This window comes from Phyllostomus discolor, chromosome 2, assembly GCF_004126475.2.
Source record: "Phyllostomus discolor isolate MPI-MPIP mPhyDis1 chromosome 2, mPhyDis1.pri.v3, whole genome shotgun sequence".
In the NCBI taxonomy this organism is placed as follows: Eukaryota; Metazoa; Chordata; class Mammalia; order Chiroptera; family Phyllostomidae; genus Phyllostomus; species Phyllostomus discolor.
Genome location: NC_040904.2, coordinates 192,611,920 through 192,631,011, shown reverse-complemented (window position 1 = coordinate 192,631,011; position 19,092 = coordinate 192,611,920). Strand labels below are relative to the sequence as shown.

At 33.6% G+C, this 19,092-nt stretch overlaps 1 protein-coding gene across 4 annotated transcripts; it reads right to left on the bottom strand.

Moving 5' to 3' along the window:
- Positions 1-4,546: 4,546 nt before the first annotated feature.
- On the bottom strand, positions 4,547-18,743 carry LOC114513698 (NKG2-D type II integral membrane protein-like). Of its 4 annotated transcripts, none has more exons than XM_036019341.1 (8): positions 18,602-18,743; positions 17,596-17,699; positions 16,187-16,294; positions 13,727-13,819; positions 13,246-13,320; positions 12,249-12,400; positions 11,829-11,932; positions 4,547-5,555 (listed from the first exon to the last, which is right to left on the bottom strand). In XM_036019341.1, exons 2-8 carry the CDS (start codon positions 17,654-17,656, stop codon positions 5,438-5,440), a joined length of 711 nt encoding a protein of 236 aa, XP_035875234.1. In that variant the 5' UTR covers positions 17,657-17,699; positions 18,602-18,743; the 3' UTR covers positions 4,547-5,437. The 4 variants fall into 4 exon arrangements, with proteins under 4 accessions (XP_035875234.1, XP_028388862.2, XP_035875236.1 ...); XM_028533061.2 differs by having other exon boundaries at positions 13,246-13,281; positions 18,602-18,742; XM_036019343.1 differs by lacking the exon at positions 13,727-13,819 and having other exon boundaries at positions 13,246-13,281; positions 18,602-18,742.
- Positions 18,744-19,092: the final 349 nt, after the last annotated feature.

Sequence of the window (19,092 nt, the reverse complement as noted above, 5' to 3'; positions counted from 1 at the left end):
GATGCACATGTGTGAACAATGATGACTTCAGTGTGCTAGTCAGTGGGTGTGGTAGATGCCAGGGAGTGAGCACGTGCACTGTGTGGTCATCACATTCATAATGACCGGGCAAGTAGAGCAACAAATTTGCATCAAATTTTGCCTTAAGTTTGAACATTCTTTCATGCAAACTATTTGGATGATTCAGAAGCCTGCAGCTATGGGCAACTGGTGATTGGCAGCTTTGTCACAACAACAAGCATGCCCATGCATCACGTCTTATGCAGAGGTTTTTGGCCAAACATTAAATCACCCAGGTGACTCAGCCCCTTATACTCCAGATTTTGTGTCCCATGATCTGGCTTTTCTTAAAACTAAAATCACCTTTGAAAGGGAAGAGATTTCAGACCACCAATGAGATTCAGGAAAATATAACAGGGCAGCTGATGGTGAACAGGAGAACTGTGTGAGGTCCCAAAGTGCCTATTTTGAAGGGGACTGAGGTGTCATTGTTCTATGTACAATGTTTCTTATATACTTATCAGTAAATACCTCTATTTTTCATATTGCATGGCTGGATACTTTCTGGGCAGACTTCTTATATAGTTATGTGTGTGTGTCTGTGTTCTAAAACCAGTGTTCTACTTTGCAGGAAAACCTTCAAGGTATTCCATTAGAGTCAGAAAAATGGCATTGATGATGATTATCTACACTCCTTATTAACCTTGTCTGGTTGTGTTAGCCAATGTAAGTGGGTTAGAAAAGAAAAAACAATAAATAAAAAGATAAAAGTGGAATTAAAAGAAAAACTCAGTATTTCCACATGATGTGATACTATATCTAAATAATATGAGGGAATCAGTGACAAACCTAACTCAAATAATAAGAGATTCAGGAAATTAGCAGTTTGTGAAAGTAATATATGAAAATATATGGCATTTATTTACACAAATGAAAGCAATTAGAAGAAAATGGATGAAAAACCTTATTTATGTAATGATAAATAAGATTAAAATATTTAGGAATAAACACAAAAATAATTCTACCAATACAGAAGGTTCATTCCTGGCTTAAGAAATATGCAAATGCTATTTTCTTTGCCTACTAAGCTTTTCCTATTTGCTTCCCCCATCTAGTTAACTCATTCAACCTTACAAGCTCAGCTTGAAGGTAAGACAGATATATTTAATTCCATTAAAAGTTTAAATGATGAATGGTGTATAAATCAAAGGAAAAGTAATAGATTGTGAAAAATATATCCACATTTATTAGCAAAATTTTTATGCATTGTTGTAGCCAAACAGTTGATAAGAATACAAATCCTCTGATTAGAAAACTAAGAAAAAGCATGAGCAAGCAATTTTAGTTTTCCTGTAGCATTTCTCTGTTCACAAGTGGATGCTTGACCCTTTTCTTCAATGCAACCAACTATCTCTGTGTGTGGGAGCTTGAATTCTGTGCAGTTTTCTCAATTTTAAGAGAAATTCACTTAATATAATTGGATAATAATTTTTAAAAGATTTTCAATTTTCAAGGGATCAAAAGAAAAAAATTGCCAGATTCTAAATATGAAACACTAAAATTCTAAATAATGGAATGACTTCATATAATTGAGGAAATGTATTATTTTTGAGAAAAAAGTTACATATGAATGTGACTAATGACTTGTGTGTTTGTTAAATTTTTTTTATGTATCTTTGTTTCACAGAGAATGATCTTTTAAACAGTTTACATTATGGCAGAAGAGTCAGGAAGTTGAGTTGTACTGAAACAAAATTCCCATAAAGATAAATAACACCACTATTCTTGAAATGAAAGAGGCCAAAATGTCACCACCACATTACTTTTGAAGCTGTAGTTCCTAGAACGTTAATTAATGATAGAATATGATATTTAAATATACATCACACAGAACTAGAAAGGAGGTTTTGGTGGAAATGGATTACTTTCCTATAGAAAATATCTGTATTTTGTTAAGTCTTAGAATCCACGAATCAGGTGAACCATATTGATCATGATTGCTGATATACCTGGTACTGAAACAGAACTAAAGGTCAGACTAATGAAAGGCCCCAGATCTGGTTATGTGTTTATATGTGAGAGCTTCCTGTGTGGCTGCATCACAGAGCACTTATGTTTAGAGTCTGTGCTTACTTCTTCATTTCACAAACTGGACAAAGACATTTGCTTCTGCATATATTGCCTTCTCTTTATATTCTGTGTTGGATTATATAGCTAGGATCGTCAAGAATTGTTATATTCAGACTTTTGTCCAAAGCGTTATAATCTCCTTCTTCGTAAGAAACACACATTCTGGAAAGATTCTGGAATCTTCCTCTAAAAAGCAGGTATTTTCAAGATATTAATTTATTTTACTTAATGGTCAGTAACTTCCAGTGCGAGACAGTGTCTGTGTCAAGCAATTGGGGGTCATGAGCAAGGGGTAATAAAACCGACAGCAGACCAGGAACTGAGGCAAGAGCTTGGGCAGGAGCAAGCCTGGGAGCTATGTATGAATTGATCCAAGTGACTATAAAATGCAGGAGCACAGCACTAAAGCAGTCAGCAAGAAGACAACCTGTCCATTGGCAGGGGAGCCTCAAGGGATTAAAAAGCTCCATTAATTTATCTAGAAGAGCTTTAAAAATTTATCTAGAGAGCTTGGATTTAGAGAGCAGCCTTCTGAATCATCCAAATAATTTCCAGGGAAAAATATTCAAGTTTTACATTAAACTTGATGCCGGTTCATTGCTCTACTCTCTAAGTCATTTTGAACCCAATGGCCACACAGTACACATGCTCAGTCAGTGGTGTCTACTGTCCCCCCTGACTAGTGCAATGTAGTCATCCATTGTTCATGGATGTGCATTTCAGTCCACTGTCTTTTGCTGCCAGTTTACATAGATGTAGCACCTACCATTCCTGTTACATTAACAATGTTTGGACTTTTTCTGGACAGTTTCATTACTCACTCATCTGTTGATAAACACTTGTTTCCATATCTCAGCTACTGCAAATAAATGTTACAGTGAAAATGGCAGTGCAGATATATTTTTGAGTTAGTGTTTTTGTTTTCTTCAGATAAATATACAGAAGTGGAATTGCTGGATGATATAGTATTGGGTTGGCCAAAACATCCATTTTGTTTTTTCTATAAAATAAGACACATTTTTCATTTTCTTCAATCACTTTATTGATTTGGATATTTTGAGTATGTAATGATTTAGAAAACATTATTCTTATATTAACATAAAATATATTTGTATTTTTCTTGTTACATATAAACAAATGAATCTTCTTAAATATATCAGAATTATTATTATTATTATTTTTAGACAACTTTTTAAAAGATTTTTAAATTTATTTTTAGAGAGAGAATAGAGGGAGAAAGAGAGAGAGAGAGAGAGAGGGAGAAAGAGAAAGAGAGAGAGAGAGAGAGAGAGACATCAGTGTGCGGTTGCTGGGGGTCATGGCCTGCAACCCAGGCATGTACCCTGACTGGGAATTGAACCTGCGACACTTTGGCAGAATTATTTTAGTATGACAAATTTTGATAAATATACTGAAGTAACAAAAATTTATTTGAGTCTCTCAATAATTTTTAAGTGTTAAAAGGAGTGGGTACACAAATTATTAAAAATTCTCTGATAATAAGTATAGCACTGATTTTCATTTTTAAAATGCTAATATATAGAGGGTATTCAGTTCAACCTAGTTATTTAAAGATAAATTTAAAAAGTTCCATTTTGTCAATCACACATAGATAATAATCAAGACTAAATGCACTTTTAGCATGTTTCTTTCATTTAGTTTTGAATAAAACAAATGCTCTCATACCAAAATTTAGAAGCTTTTTCTTCATTAAACAAGCCCCTGTCATAAGTTTTTTTCATTAAATTCCAGATTCCTGAAAACTCTGAGTGAGTCATTTTCTGTCAGCTTTATGGTTGACTAGTGGAGCAGTGTTATGGGGTTCTTCTATTTTGCTTCTTTAACAGTTGATAGAACAAATATTTTTATTTATATACTAATAAATCTGCCAAAGAAATGTATGTTTCTTTATATTTTAATAATGCATAGTGACTTTTTATAATAGAATTGATATGAAATAAATTTAATTTCAAATGGAAATTGTTTTCTCTTCTGGGCTCCAATAAAAAAAGCTGACACTGCCTCTAATCATTGCAAACGTACAAGATGGTCAGTTTTTTATGGTAATTGAAAAGAATGTGGTTATTGTATATGTAAGAAGACAGTAAATGGAGATGGAATAATTCATATGTGGGATATAAAACTGAAAACAACATATGAAAAAACAAGAAAAACAAATAAAAACAAAACTCATAGATATAGACAATGGATAAATTCCTGTAAACATATAATCCCCCCCAAAATCAAGGAGAAACAGATCATCTGAATAGGCTGATGACAACTAATGAAACTGGAGAGGTAGCCAAGAAAACGTCTAATGATTCACTTTTTAAGTCCACCAAATACTTCAAAGCTTTAAATAAAGTTGAGTCACTATATGTGGCTTTACATGGAACACAAGTTCTGGGTATTTCTCTGGAGTCTTTTCTCTGTGTCATTATAATAACATATGACCCACAGGGGGCAGAGAATACATGTGAACTGGAGAGAATGAGCTTCTTCACAAATCTGGAAAATGAGGGCTGGAAATGGTTGTAAATATCAAGAGAACTTCAGCACTGCTCATGACTCTGAAGCGGTCGTGGGAGACTCCCCCAGCTGCTGCTTGTATGCAAGTATTATTCCAATTGCCAAGGGTGCTGTTATCCTAATGGTTTGCCCAAATTTCTACTCATTCTGCAGACTTTAACTCAGATTCCATTTCTTCCCCAGAAGTCTTGTAAGGCCTCCCTAAACTCAATTCTTATTTCCTTTTTTTTGTAGCAGTCAGTACCATGTTCTTGTTACGAGAAATAACTCAATTTCTGCAAAATTTCTCATGTACTGTAGAAAATTAGTAGTGGCATTTTGAAAAGCTGAGGGTATTTTTGTTGATTTCTCAACTTTAGAGAAATTTCAAAACTAGCAAATGTAATGAATCCTCATATACTTTTTACCCACCTTTAAGCATATTTAGTTTTCAAATGCATTGTGTTTTGAAAAGTTTTAAGACCCTTATTAGTTTAATATTTGTGAATAATAACATTATAGTTCAAAACTTAGTGCAACAGTAGGTATTATCAACAATTTATTAAACTAAAGAATGAATTTGTTCATCACTCAATAACTTAAAAATTGTACAAAACATATTATAGAAGATAAAGTCTTTGTTAGGCTTTGTTTGCAGCTGATTATGGTTTGTGGCATGGCAGATAAAAAATACATCAATATTGGTGGAATTTTCTTCTGGCTGTTTTCTTCATGGTAAACACTCAGAGAATGGCATTTTTGTTTTTCAATCCTTTATATTTTATAAACAATAAAGTATTCACACAATCCTCTGCATGCAGATGTACGTGTTTGGCGTTGAACAGTTTTCTGTGTAACCTTTAAAACTGGAGCCGTAAACCACACAGGCTCCATTCTCCATTTCAACCAATGTTAGTCTGGATTAGAGAGAAGGACAAATTACATTTATGACTTCATTAATGCCGAAGGATAAAAAATGAATAATATTTATTTAAATATAGGCAGTGAAATAATATTATCTCAGAAGATATAAGGACAATGCTTCGCCTTTCTCAACTTCTAAATTAGCAAAATATGGCTAACTTCAATAATAAAAGTAAAAATGCATTGTATTATAAATCATGTGCATTCTAATATAAATCATAATGTATTCTGTTATAAATCATAAGAAATAATTTACATTTCTTATACATTGGAAATAAGTCAATTTAGAAAGACATATAAAGACTTTATATGCATACACAGAAAATATCTGTACATGTATAATCAAGTGAAATAAAAATTTTAGAAAGTTTTTAAAAAATAATTAGGTTAAAAATAAATTCAGAATTCTGTTATGTTTTATGAAAAAATTACAATATTCTTCAATTTCATGCAGTTTTACTTGGTAAGAACAGTTTTTAAATTAAAAAACTCCTCCAGTATATACACACATATATGTGTGTGTGTTTAGGCAATTCATGCAGAATTCAATATGTGTGTATATCTATTTTACTCTAAGATCTTGAGTATTTTGTATTTATATGATTAATATAATAAGTAGTGATTTGTTTTCTGCCAGGAACAGGCAAGAAAGGTAAGGCTGAGAAAAGATTGATGATGCTCCTTCAATATTAATTTGACACCAGAAATGACCTGATCATCTGGGCCTATATGTATACATGTGTGTGTGTTTGAGAACTATTCTGTATATACAGAAACAACCAGCTAGTATATGAGAAAAAAATCAAGAGATTTTTAGAAACAGTTCTCGTTGGCCTGTCTGCACATTAGAACTGCATTCTTTCTAATATCATTGTTTTTATGCATTTCTTCAATTTCTGTGTTTGTTTTCCTACACTACTTTCATCCTTTTTCTGACAAAGTACTGACTACATGGAATTTTACTTATTTGTTCTTAACTGTATTTCCAGATGAAGTGTGAAGATCCTGAAGGAGTTATGTTCTATCCACTCCTGTAGTTGTCTGTGCATACTTTCTGAAAACTAAGTAGCACTCAACCATTATTTATTATAAGCATGAATAGAAATGTAGCATGCTATTGATTTGCTTTCAAAAATGAACTTTTGTACATTCAGAGTGGAAAAATGAGATAACACGGTACAAAATCTTATTTGTATTCCTAGAGAATAAGCTTTTTTTTCAAAAATGAAGTCTCAAGCCATATAGAAACGGGGTCATCTGAATCAATTCTAAGGTGTACAGGGACATATATAGTATCTCAGAAGGTAGACTCTAGGCTGATCTGTGGAGCCAATGTCATTAAATGTAATTAAATTCTAGTCACAAAGTATGTTTTTGATCAAAATGGAATTATACATTAATAACAGAATGATCTCTGTGAAATTTCCAAATGTTGGCAACTAACACTTCTGAAAATTTCATGGATCAAAGAAGAGTGCAAAAGGGAATTTAGAAACTATTTTCAGCCCTGGCTGGTGTGGCTCAGTGGACTGAGCTCCAGCCTGCAAACCAAAGGGTCACCGGTTTGATTTCCAGTTGGGCACACGCCTGGGTTTCAGGCTAGGTCCCCAGTAGGGGGTGTGTCAGAAGCAGCCACACTATATTGAACTGAATTAAAATATATAGCTCATAATATGTGGGGATGTTGCTGAAGCATCTGACATATTAATAGCGTGAGTGGTTCAATTAGAAAAAAATGAAAGGTTTCTTGTTAATGTACTAGTTTTTACCATAAGAAACTAGAGAAAATTTCCTCAGAAAACTAAAAATGGAGCTGCCTTTTGACCCAGCAATTCTACTGCTGGTATTATACTATAATAACACTGAAACACCAATTCAAAAGAACCTATGCACCTCAATGTTCATAGCAGCACAATTTACAATAGCCAAGTGCTGGAAACACTTAAAGTGCCCATGGTACATTTACATGATGGAATACTACACAGCAGAAAGAGAGAAGAAGCTCTTACCCTTCTCAATAGCATGGATGGAACTGGGAAGCATTATGTTAAGTGAAATAAGCCAGGTGGTAAAATACAAATACCATGTGATCTCACTTATAATGGGAAATTAATATACAAAACAAATAAGCAAGTAAAATATAACCAGAGACAGTAAAATTAAGAACAAATTGACAGTAACCAGAGAGAAAGTGGGGGGCAGATTATGGGGGGAAAAGGGAAAGGGTTTTCAAGAACATGTATAAAGGACACAGGGACAAAACCAAAGGGGGGTAGGGTCAAGGTAGGGAAGTGGGGATGGCTGGGGTGGGGGGCAGTGCTGGGGGAAAATGGAGACAACTGTACATGAATGGCAATTAAAAAAGGAACTAGAGAAAGATGAATTAACCCTCAGTGAAAATATAGTTAAGAAAACAGCCAAAGTTGATGAAATAGAAAATTGATGAATGGTGAATAAGTGCAGAAAAGATGCTGAAATCATTAGTCATTAAGAATATGTGAATTCAAACCACAAGAGACACCACTAAACACACAAGAATGGCTAAATTTAAGAGATTGATGGTAACACGTATTGAGCAAGATGTCAAGCAACTGGAAATCTCATGCACTGCTAGTGGGATTGCAAAATTGCATAATCCTTTGGATAATAGTTTGGGAGACTCTTAAAAAGTTAAATACTTATTATATGATCCATCTATTTCACTTCTTAGTATTTATGTTAGAAAAAGGAGAGCCTATGTTCATTCAAAGTGTTGAACACATATATTCACAAGTAGCTTTTTAAAAATAATTTTTATTTTTCAATTACAGTTGACATACACTACTAGTTTCAGCTGTGCACCCCAGTGAGTAGACTTATAGAACTTACTAAATGAATCTTGATAAGTCTCGTACCCTTCTGACACCATACATAGTTACTAGAATATTATTGACTATATTCCCTATGCTGCATTTTACATCCCCATGACTATTCTGTGACAATGAAATTACACTTCTTAATCCTTCCACCATCTTCACCCATGCCTCCTAAATCCCCTCTCATCTGGTAACTCTCAAAGTGTTCTATGTACCTACAAGCCTATTTCTGTTTGGCTTGTTTTTTTTGTGTTTTTTTTTTTTTTTTAGATTCAGTTGTTGATAGATATGTATTTATTGACATTTTATTGTTCATTTTCTAAATCAATTTTTAAAAGAAGACCTTTATTAGTTCATGTAATACTGGTGTGGTGGTGATGAAATGCCGTAGCTTTTCCTTCTCTGGGAAGCTCTTTATTTCTTCTTTGATTTTAATGATAGCTGTGCTGGGTAGAGTAATCTTGGTTGTAGGTCATTGTTTTCATCACTTTGAATATTTTTTGCCAATCCCTTCTGGCCTGCAAAGTTGCTTTTGAGAAATCTTCTGACAGTTTTATGGGAGCTTTCCTGTAGGTAATTAACTACTTTTTTTTCTTGCTGCTTTTAAGATTTTTCTCTTTAACAATTGGCAATTTAATTATGATATAATTATGATGTGTCATGGTGAGAGCCTCTTCAGGTTTATCTTGTTTGGGACTCTCTGTGTTTCCTGAACTTGTATGTCTGTTTCCTTCACCAGTTTAAAGGAAATTTTCTGCCATTATTTTTTCAAATAGGTTTTCAGTTTTTGCTCTCTCTCTCTCTCTTCTTTTTTTTTTTCCAGCAGAACCATGATGCAAATATTGGTACACTTGAAGTTGCCCAAGAGGCTCCTTATACTATCTTCATTGTTTTTGATTATTTTTTCTTTTTGCTGTTCTGATTGTTTTTTTCCTTCCTTACATTCCAAATCACTGATTTGATTCTCAGCTTCATCTAAACTACTATTGATTTCTTTGTAACTTGACCTTCATTTCAGTTAGTGTATCCTTTATTTCTGGTTCTTTTTTTTTATGGTTTCTATGCATTTTTTCATTCTCCTGAAAATTACTTCAGTATCCTTATAACCATTGTTTTGAACCTTGTATCTGGTAGTTTGCTTGCCTCAAGTCCATTTAGTTTCCTTTTTGTGGATTTTTCTCCCATTCTCTTTGGCGACCTGTTCTCCTGTCTCTGCATTTTGGCTGTTTCCTGTATGTTTGTTTCTCTCTATTAAGTTATAGCTGCTATGTGTCCTTTACATGGTAGAATGGTACTGTGTAGTAGTCTCCCCATAGAGCTTAGAGGTGCAGCCTCCCCAGTCACCCAGCATGGGTGCTCCAGGTGCACCCATTTGTGGGCTGTGTGTACTGTCCTTTTGTAGTTAAGACTTGATTGCTATGGGCATCAGTGGAAGGGATCAAACTCCAGGCCTATCAGCTAAGAGGATGGGCTGTGACTACAGCAGAGGAATTGTTGTGCTGGAGTCAATCCTACAGAGCAGGACTTGCTTCAGAGATGCTTATATGCTCATCAAGTTTGCCCTTGAGTGTGTGGCTTGTGGTAGTAGTGTGAATGCAATGCCATGAGACCAACTGTCCATGGCACTGGCTTTGGGGTCCCCCAGAAGGTGCAAGGTCAGCTACCACCTGTGCCCTGCCTGGGACCATCTGCATGAGCTACAGAGGGATCTGCAAATGGCTGATATATGTGCTGGGCTTGAAGGGAATCAAGGAAGTCCGTACTTTGTACCAAAGCCAGCTGCTACTAGTACCAACATTAGAGACACTTGGCAAGAGTTATAGGTTATGCTGAGGCCAGATGCTACTTGTTTTAGAATTTTTGCAAAGTTCCTGAGGGATTTTAAAAAAGTCAGAAGCATGAGCCAAGACAGGCCATTCATATGGAAAAGCCACTGGAAACAGCTTTGGTGGGTGTGCAAGTTTGTTGGAGAGGAGTCTCAGGGAATCACTAGGGCAGGGCAAACAGCATGAGCCAGGTTGGTGAAGACTCAGACATGGTGCCTGACTACTGGCTCTGTCAGGAGAGAGCTCAGCATGGAAACGAAGGCCTCTGTCAGCACGTCTGTCTGGGAGGAAGCTGCCACCCCATGCCCTACTTATGTCAGGCAATTCAATTCTTCTCTGTATGTATCTGGTGCTTTTCAAACTACTGACCTAGCTCTGGAACTCAGAGGGAGTGAGTCAGAATAAGTCTTTGCATGGGTCATTTAAGAGCAAAGCCTGGGAATCCGGCAGTCCTCTGTCTCACTCAGCTACAAGCTCCTCTGGCTTTTACAGCTGGAAGTTTAGGGGACTTCTCTTTCTGTTACTGGAAACTTGGGCCAGAGTGTCCTGGTGTGGGTATGGGACCCCTAGCTCCTCAGTTATCTGAAACTCATAGGTGTGGGATCAGCCCATTCCATTTTCTGCCCCTCTTACCAGTCTGGATGTGCCTTCTTTAAATCCCTAGTAGTATGACTTTCATTCAGACAGACTTCAGTGGTTCTGACTAATGGTTGTTCTATAGTTTAGTTGTCATTTTGATTTTGTTGTTGGAGCATATGAGTTCCACGTTTACTTACACTACTATCTTGACCAGAAGACCTCTGAAGTGGCTTTATTTTTAATAATCCAAAACTGGGAACTACCCAAATATCCATCAATACATGAAAGAATAAACATACTGAACAATACCTATAAGTGGAAAAGCTCTCAGGCATAAAAAGAAATAAGGTCTTTAAACATGCTATGAGGTGGCTAATCTAAAAATAATATACTAAATTAAAAAAAGACATAAAAACAGTACACACTGCAGAACTCCATTTATGTTTTTCTGCAATTACAAACTAATCTATAGTGACAGAAAGCACATTATTGACTGGAGACAGAAAGAATTAGGTAGGAAGGACATGGAGGAATTATAAAGTGGAAAGAGAATGTTTTGCAACAGATAAATATGCTAATTATCCTGACAGTATTAATGGTTTTTTTGATTAATCCATTTGTCAAAATTTATCACAATTGAACACTTTAAAAATGTGCACTTTATTGGATGCCAATTATATCTCAACAACTCTGGTAATAACGTCATAAAAAATGAATGTGACTCTTAATCTCTCTGCTTTAGACTCCTCATCAGTACCACAAGCATGGTATTAGACCAGTCTTGCACAATACTTAGCACATAGCAATCAATAATGGAACTCGATATTATGGGTACATGCTTCTCTGCTCCACACAGTACTGAATCTAGTCCCTCAGAGTTTTTGGTTGACTCTATTATCATATGGGAATGCCCTGGCACTGTGTGAAGGAAAATGTGATAGTTATGTGATCCTAGGAATAGCTTAGAGACAGATCCACAAGGAGACACCTTTTGGTAGAGACTTACTGACTGGGAGAGAAAATGGAGCCATCTTCCCACTGCCAGGATCCATTTGCTGGATTTTGTATGAGTCCCATCCAATGGTAGGACTTCACCAGTTTAAGGAAATCCTGTTTGAAATCACAAATAAAGTTAGTTCTCAGAATTTTACTACAGACAAAACCATAATCATTTAATCATTTCCCCAAAACTTTGCAAAATGCATTCTGTCCTCTGGCATAATTCTAACTTAAACAACACACATATAATTCCTGCAGTTTTTGTCTTTTCTTATTTTTACTACTTTGTTATTTTTTAATGCAGAAGGATTTTGGGTGGATATATCTTAGCCTGGTGTCTCTAAGTGATATTTCATGTTCATATTCCAGAGAATTTCCAAATATGTTAGGACTAAAAATAGGAAGATGGATTAAAACAATACTTAACCTGCTCTTCTTTGCTATATATCTTCAGGAGACTGGAATTGTGAGACATACAAGAAGCTTGGCTCTGAAGCCAGTCTTTTCTCTCACTAAAAAATTGGTAGCAGTTGTTTCTATGACATATCCAGTTTTGAGGACACGGCCCACAGTAAGTTTCTAGAAAGGAACAATATATTATTAATTCTCCATATGTCTGATATTATACATGTGTGAATATTATAGTAGATTTTTTTTCTAGACAGGCTAAATATCTTTTTTAAAAGCTTTTATTTATTTATTTTTAGAGAGAGAGGAAAGGAAAGAGAAAGAGAAGAAGAGAAACATCAACATGTAGTTGCCTCTTGCATACCTCCTACTGGCCCAAAACCCAGGCAATGTGCCCTCATGGGGAATCAAATTGGTGACCCTTTGGTTTGCAAGCTAGCACTCAATCCCTTGAGCCACACCAGCCAGGGATAAATACCTTTTGGTTTTAACTCTAAAATGCCAAATATTAAGCCATTGTGGTCATACCTAATGACCTAATTCTACAAATTTATAATAGATAGATATGCCAAAACTACGTTCTCTACTTTTTACAAGTCTCCCTTACTGTAAAGAATAAAATAAAGTTTAAAAACTTATGGTGAATTGTGGACATGAATTATTTTCCTATATGTTTTATTTTTAAATTAAATTTATTAGAGTGACATTGGTTAATAAGATTATATAAATTTCAAATGTACATTCCTATGATACATGATTTGTCTTATACACTTTTTTGGTATCAGCATTGATACCTGCTTAACTCCATATCCACAGACATATGCAATTTGTGCTTCAAGGAAGAGAGAGTGGAGGAGACTGGAAGAGATTAAGCAAAGTACATATATGCATATACGCATAGCCCATAGACACAGTGCTGCTTGGGGGAGGGCTGATGGAGGGGAGTCAAGGTGGGGGAATATTTGTAATAGTTTCAACATTTAAAAAATGCAATAATAATGTCAGAAAACTCTTACCATTCAAAAAAACCGGAGCTGCTTGATTGAATAATGCTATTAAAATAATCATAATCGTTAGGAGGTTTTGTGTTGCTGTAACATATAGTCCAAGCAAAAATAAAAAATAGTTGACAATTTTCTAGACTAATTGCTAAAGTGTAAAGAAGCTTTTGTCTTAAGAAAAGATTTTATTTATTTTTAGAAAGGAAGGAAGAGGGGGAGAGAGGGAGGGAGAGAAACATCAAGGTGTGGTTGCCTTCATGCATCCCCTACTGGGGACCTGTCCTGCAACCCAGGCATGTGCCCTGACTGGGAATCCAACTGGTGACCCTTTGGTTCACAGGCCAGCACTCAATCCACTGATGACACCAGCCAAGGCTAAAAAGTATAAAGAAACTTTTGATATTGCTAGTTTCTGTTTCTGTGCATCTGAATGTTAATCAAAGTAATACATTGCAATTGTTAGATCAACAGTGTGATCCACTCCATTGTCTCTTACAGTTTATGATTATGGCACTGCATATCATCGCCATCACAATGAAACGGATCCCCATAGCTAGAGCAATGGCCCGGGCAACAACAAATGGAGATGCTGTCAAAGAAAAAAGAGTGAAAGAAATGAGAGAAAGATGAAAGCGTTCCGGAATTCTTATGTTTAATATAAATGTTAGAGCAATTTTTATGGGGGGGTGATAACAGTGCTTTTCCTCAATTATTTTTCTCAGAACAGGTAAAATAAATTCTTTGCAAATGATGTTAAATAAGACTATAAAAATGTAATGTTACTTCTTAATCCCTTCTATAAGTTCCCCAGTTCACCCCTAGAATAAACCATAATTACCATTTTTTAAAATTTCCACGCAGATAAAATAATAAACACAAACAGTTCCTCTTAACCCCCTCTTAAAAATAAATTGAACACTATATAAAATATTCTGTAATATTTTTTACTTAAGAAAATATTCTAGTGATTTTTCTCTTAATGTCTTATGAAGTTGTCAAACTTTTATAACTAGCTGCTTGAGTTGTGCTTCAACGCTGTATGGACGAAATCTCATTATTAACAGATTTTTATTTTTTTCCCAATGTATATTTAAATTGTTTCTTAGTTTTTGCTATTAATATAATAATATAAATAACATCTTATACACACATGTTCAAATTTTCAGTACCTTTCTAGGAGAAATTCTCAAAAAGGCAAATAGTGAGTTGAAGAGTGTTTGCTTTTAAAATTTTTGCAATTGAAATTTTTAGTGCAAAGAGGCTATACCAACTTATATATTTCCAAATATAAACTTAAAAGGCTTCTTGCTTACACTTTCCTCATCATTAAATACATTCACTTTTTAAATGTATAAATCCGATAACCAATGTTATTTTTTAAATTGTAAATTTTTTATAAATAAATAACAGAAGATTAAACATCTTTTGTTATGGTTGTCATGTTTTTATTTATTTCTTTGAGACTTCTCTTATTTTTATTAAGTAACTGGTTTTATTCTCACTTTTTTGGTTGAGAATGTTAGTATTCTTGCCCTATGTTTTGCAAAACTCATCTCAGACATGATTTTTCTTTTAACGTTAATGATACTTTGAGGGTTCTGCAATGGATAATGGTTGACTTGCTCAAACCATTATGCTTTTTTGATATGCATAAAACTGCTTTCACTATTCTGAGTTTATAAAATAAAGTATACCAGTGTTCCATCATAACTTACACAGTTGCCTTTCTTATTTTGGTCTGCTTGGTATTTGTGTGTGACTGTATGTTTATGTGTGTGTAATAAATGAGGTAGGAACTCAAATTCATAAAATTTTTGTATTTTCCAAATTGTTACTGATTTTCCTAACATGATATGCCAAATAAATCATTGTTCTCATTTATATGAAATACTACCTTTAGCATATAGTATATTCTTATGTGTTTGCACTTATTCTTATATTCATCAGTTTTCCTATTCAAACTATATGTAAAATATCTTTACTTTTATAACATGCTTGTGTACTTACCGTGCCCATGATAGTTCTTTTTCTGTTATTTACATCTTATGTTCATTAGTACAACTTTAAAGTAATACATTTATTTCCAGTATTCTTAATTAAAAAGTTTATTTCTGATTTTTAGTCTTATAAATATGGCATTTTCCTTTCATCACATTTTTCTTGTCTTTCTGGTTTTTTAGACAGTTGATTTTTACATCTTATTTTCAATCAAGTCCACACAGCCGATTTCCATATTATTTTTTAGTTTATGGGGTGAGGCTTTTAGGGTTTAAAATATTTTAAGTCATATATTTTTGCTAGTCACATTAGTTTCACCATTTTACTCTCATTTCCGATCATTTGTTTCCCCTTGGTTTTGCACATTGGCTAGTACCAATAAAACAGCCAATATTAATTAATAATAATGAGAAGAAAGATTTTGGCCTTTTTTTAAACTGCAATGAATGTAGTGTAAGCACTTATCAAGAAGCATAACAACAGCTTTAGAACATATATTTTAAAGTCAGTTTTTATATTTTACAAGCTTTGAAAATTAAGTTCTTTTAAATTAAGAATTCTTATTGATTTTTTATCCAAAACCTTTGCAGCGAATCGTCTTCACTGTGCGGTAGCCTTTCTGTGATCACAGTCCAGTCACTGCTGCTGTGCTGTTTAAAGACATGCCACCGACGGGTGTTGTGTATTTCTCTTCTCTTCTGTTTATTCGCGCCTCCTGACAGCTTGCTGTTCAGTGAGACCTTAGAAAGGGCAGTCTTGGTTGTCGTTGCTATGATAATCCTACCTCTTTTAGGGCCTGAAAAGCTCATCAATTAAACAATTTCTTTTCACTTTGCACATATTCCAAGGACATCAAACTGAGTCTCTCATGACGGCAAAATTAGACTGAATGTTTATCCCTGATGATCTCCGAGTTTCTGATCTCACCTGAAGATGGCGAGTGGAATGTCGTACTTACGGTTTCCCCCAGATGTGTTTGTGACCAATGTGGATCTTTTCTTTTGTCCTGGTACAGAAGTAGAACGATTTCCAAGTTTAAGTTTGTAATTGTGTGATTCACTCATCTCTAGAGAAACACAAATCAAGCCAATATGAGTCATGACCACTCTGCTTCTGTGATCTTTCAATTTTGAACTTTAACTTGCCATTTCTACCCTTTTCTTTTAAAATATATCATCAAGTTAATTTTGTTTTATATGATTTCATTGCTATATTTTTTACACTTTGTAGTATAAATAAAATTATATTTATTCTGTAGCAAAATATCTTAGCAAAATCTTATTTTTGCTAAGTTAATTCTAACCACATAATTAAAACTAACAATAAAATAAAGACATTGTATAGTGAAAAGATAAAGCCTTAAGGAATTAGATGTGTTTAAGTTACAGAGCCACATTTACTAACTTAATAACTGCAGAAAATTCACAAAAAGAAAAAAAGAAAAAAAGTCAGAAAAATGAACAAAAGATATCAATTCTATGTGGTATGGTTATTCTTAAAAGTGAAATAAAATAATATGCACTTAGTATCAACAACATCAGTCATATAGTAAACACTTAGTAAAGGCTAGTGTGTCTGATTTTCTTCATAGTTAAGGACACACAAAGAATAAAATAGCACAGTCTATAACTTTAAGAAAAAGAGAACAAATCTTCTAAACAAAACAAGTAAAAAATCATTTTGCTTTCTCTGTGAAACTGTAAAAATATTAAATATGTAAAAGCCTCTTATAACTGAAGTACTAATGTTAATTACTTGTTATACCTAAAATTAAACATTGTATATACAATATATAACTTAATTATCAAATATATGAAGAGGGTAGATATTAGGTTATGAATGAAGAAATTGAATTTTAGAAGTGGCTAATAGAGTATTCCTTATTTAAAATAATGTTGCCACTAAGTTATTTATAATATCTTAGTTAAGAAACTCTTTCACATATATGTGATTTTATATGAGTATCATAGAAATCCACTAAGATAAATGTCACCTGTTTTATATCTCTAGTTCACATAAAAATAAAAAGTTAGGTACAGAAATGCTGTGGGTTACTTCTGATCTCAAAACTAGAGACTGATAAAAGTTTGATTTAAATTCAGTTCTAGCTACAAATTCTGATGCTGTCACTACCTCAGTCTGCCTCAAACTGGGAGAGTTTACTTCAGGTAGTTAAGAAAGTAAAGGAAGGATAAACTTTCAAGTTTTTAAAGACTTGATTTAAATATAACATTAGCATAATGTGATATGTTTATAAAATGAACATAAGTCAATCAAATTAAATCACTTTTTTATATTTGTATCAAATTCTGAGTATATTGAAATTATACATAGGCCAAACTAGACATTTATGTGGAAAGTACTTACCTATGTTGTGATGAGCCCACCGATCTCGGACCAACCCCATCATATAATTATGACTTTTCATGTATCACAGAAATGAATCTGAAGTCTTCAATTTATGAAGGTTCCTGATTAAAATAAAATCACTCATTTTTTCCTTTTCTTTTTTTGTGGTGAAATGATATACTTTGATTGGAAAATGAGAATACAAAAAAATTTCCTCCAGGAATATATTTTAAAAGGAATGAATGAAAAGCATAATTTATATAAATTCAGATAAATTAATTTCTTAAATTTGTCTTGGTTAAAAAACTAAATAAGTATAATGAGTTTTTAAATTTGCCTACATCAGGATACTTAATGGAAAAAAATTTTTCATCACTGATATTGAGTGAAAACACACAGTCTTCTATTTATAGTTGTTTATTTAATTTAGTGATAATTAGTTTCAGCATATCCTTAGCAAAAATAGTCTTCTATTTGTGTAGTAACACCATACAATGTGTAGCAGAGCTTTCAGAAAAATAGCTATTTAATAAATATGCATAGTGCTTAGGTTTTAAAATAAAATTTGTTTCAAATTTAAACATGATAGTTGAAAGCAACAGATATAATTTGTTTTACTATGGTAATAAAGTTGTGCATTACACAAAGTAAGTGCCTTGCATAAAAAGCACAAAATTCATAAAAGTGAGAATTCAAATTGAAAGTCAATTTTTTATTCCCAAATGTAAAGATTCATTCTTGTAGTTTTGTTTAGAGACAAGACTTCATTTTATAGCAACATCATAACTTCTGATTCTTTAATAAGTTTATCCTAATTATTTATCATTGGATAAAGTCAGAAAGAGTACACTTCAGAAGTAATAAGCATCCCTTGCTTTCAGTAATTCTATTCACACACTCAAGAAACAATTAGAATTACCTTGTTGTGTAAATAGTTTTAGAAACTTTCTTGAGGTCAAACCTCAAGAATTCCTCATTTCTTGAGTAATAGTTTTTAGAAACACATAAACACAGAGAGACACACCTGATCAGAGAAAGAATGTCCTGCTTCGTGTGACAAATTTAGGCATGTCTTGAGCTTGCAATTTAAAACTGAGACAAGAAACATCCAATCAATTTCAACCTCTGAGAAAAATATGAGAAATGTTATTCTAATCTCATTTTCCTTTTGAAAGAAACAGCATAAGCCACAGTACTTCCTTCTGCCTTTTAACTACACAGAACATTTTGCTAAGTGGCAAAATAAACGTTAGGTCCTAACATCATCTATGACTTAAAAATGATGAATTCAGTGTTAAAGTGTGTACCAGAGTTTCAAGAAATAAATAGTGAAATACATAATCTCTTTCTAAATCAAAAGTAAAAAAGTTTAGCAAAACCCCATCCCCATATTCTTATTGACTGACATTGAGACCCTGCCTGGTGATTGGTGGTTGTCTTTGTCATTTACTAGGTGGATGCTAGTAGTATTAAGGCCTGGAGACATTCAATACTCTTATTATATAAAAGTTCTTC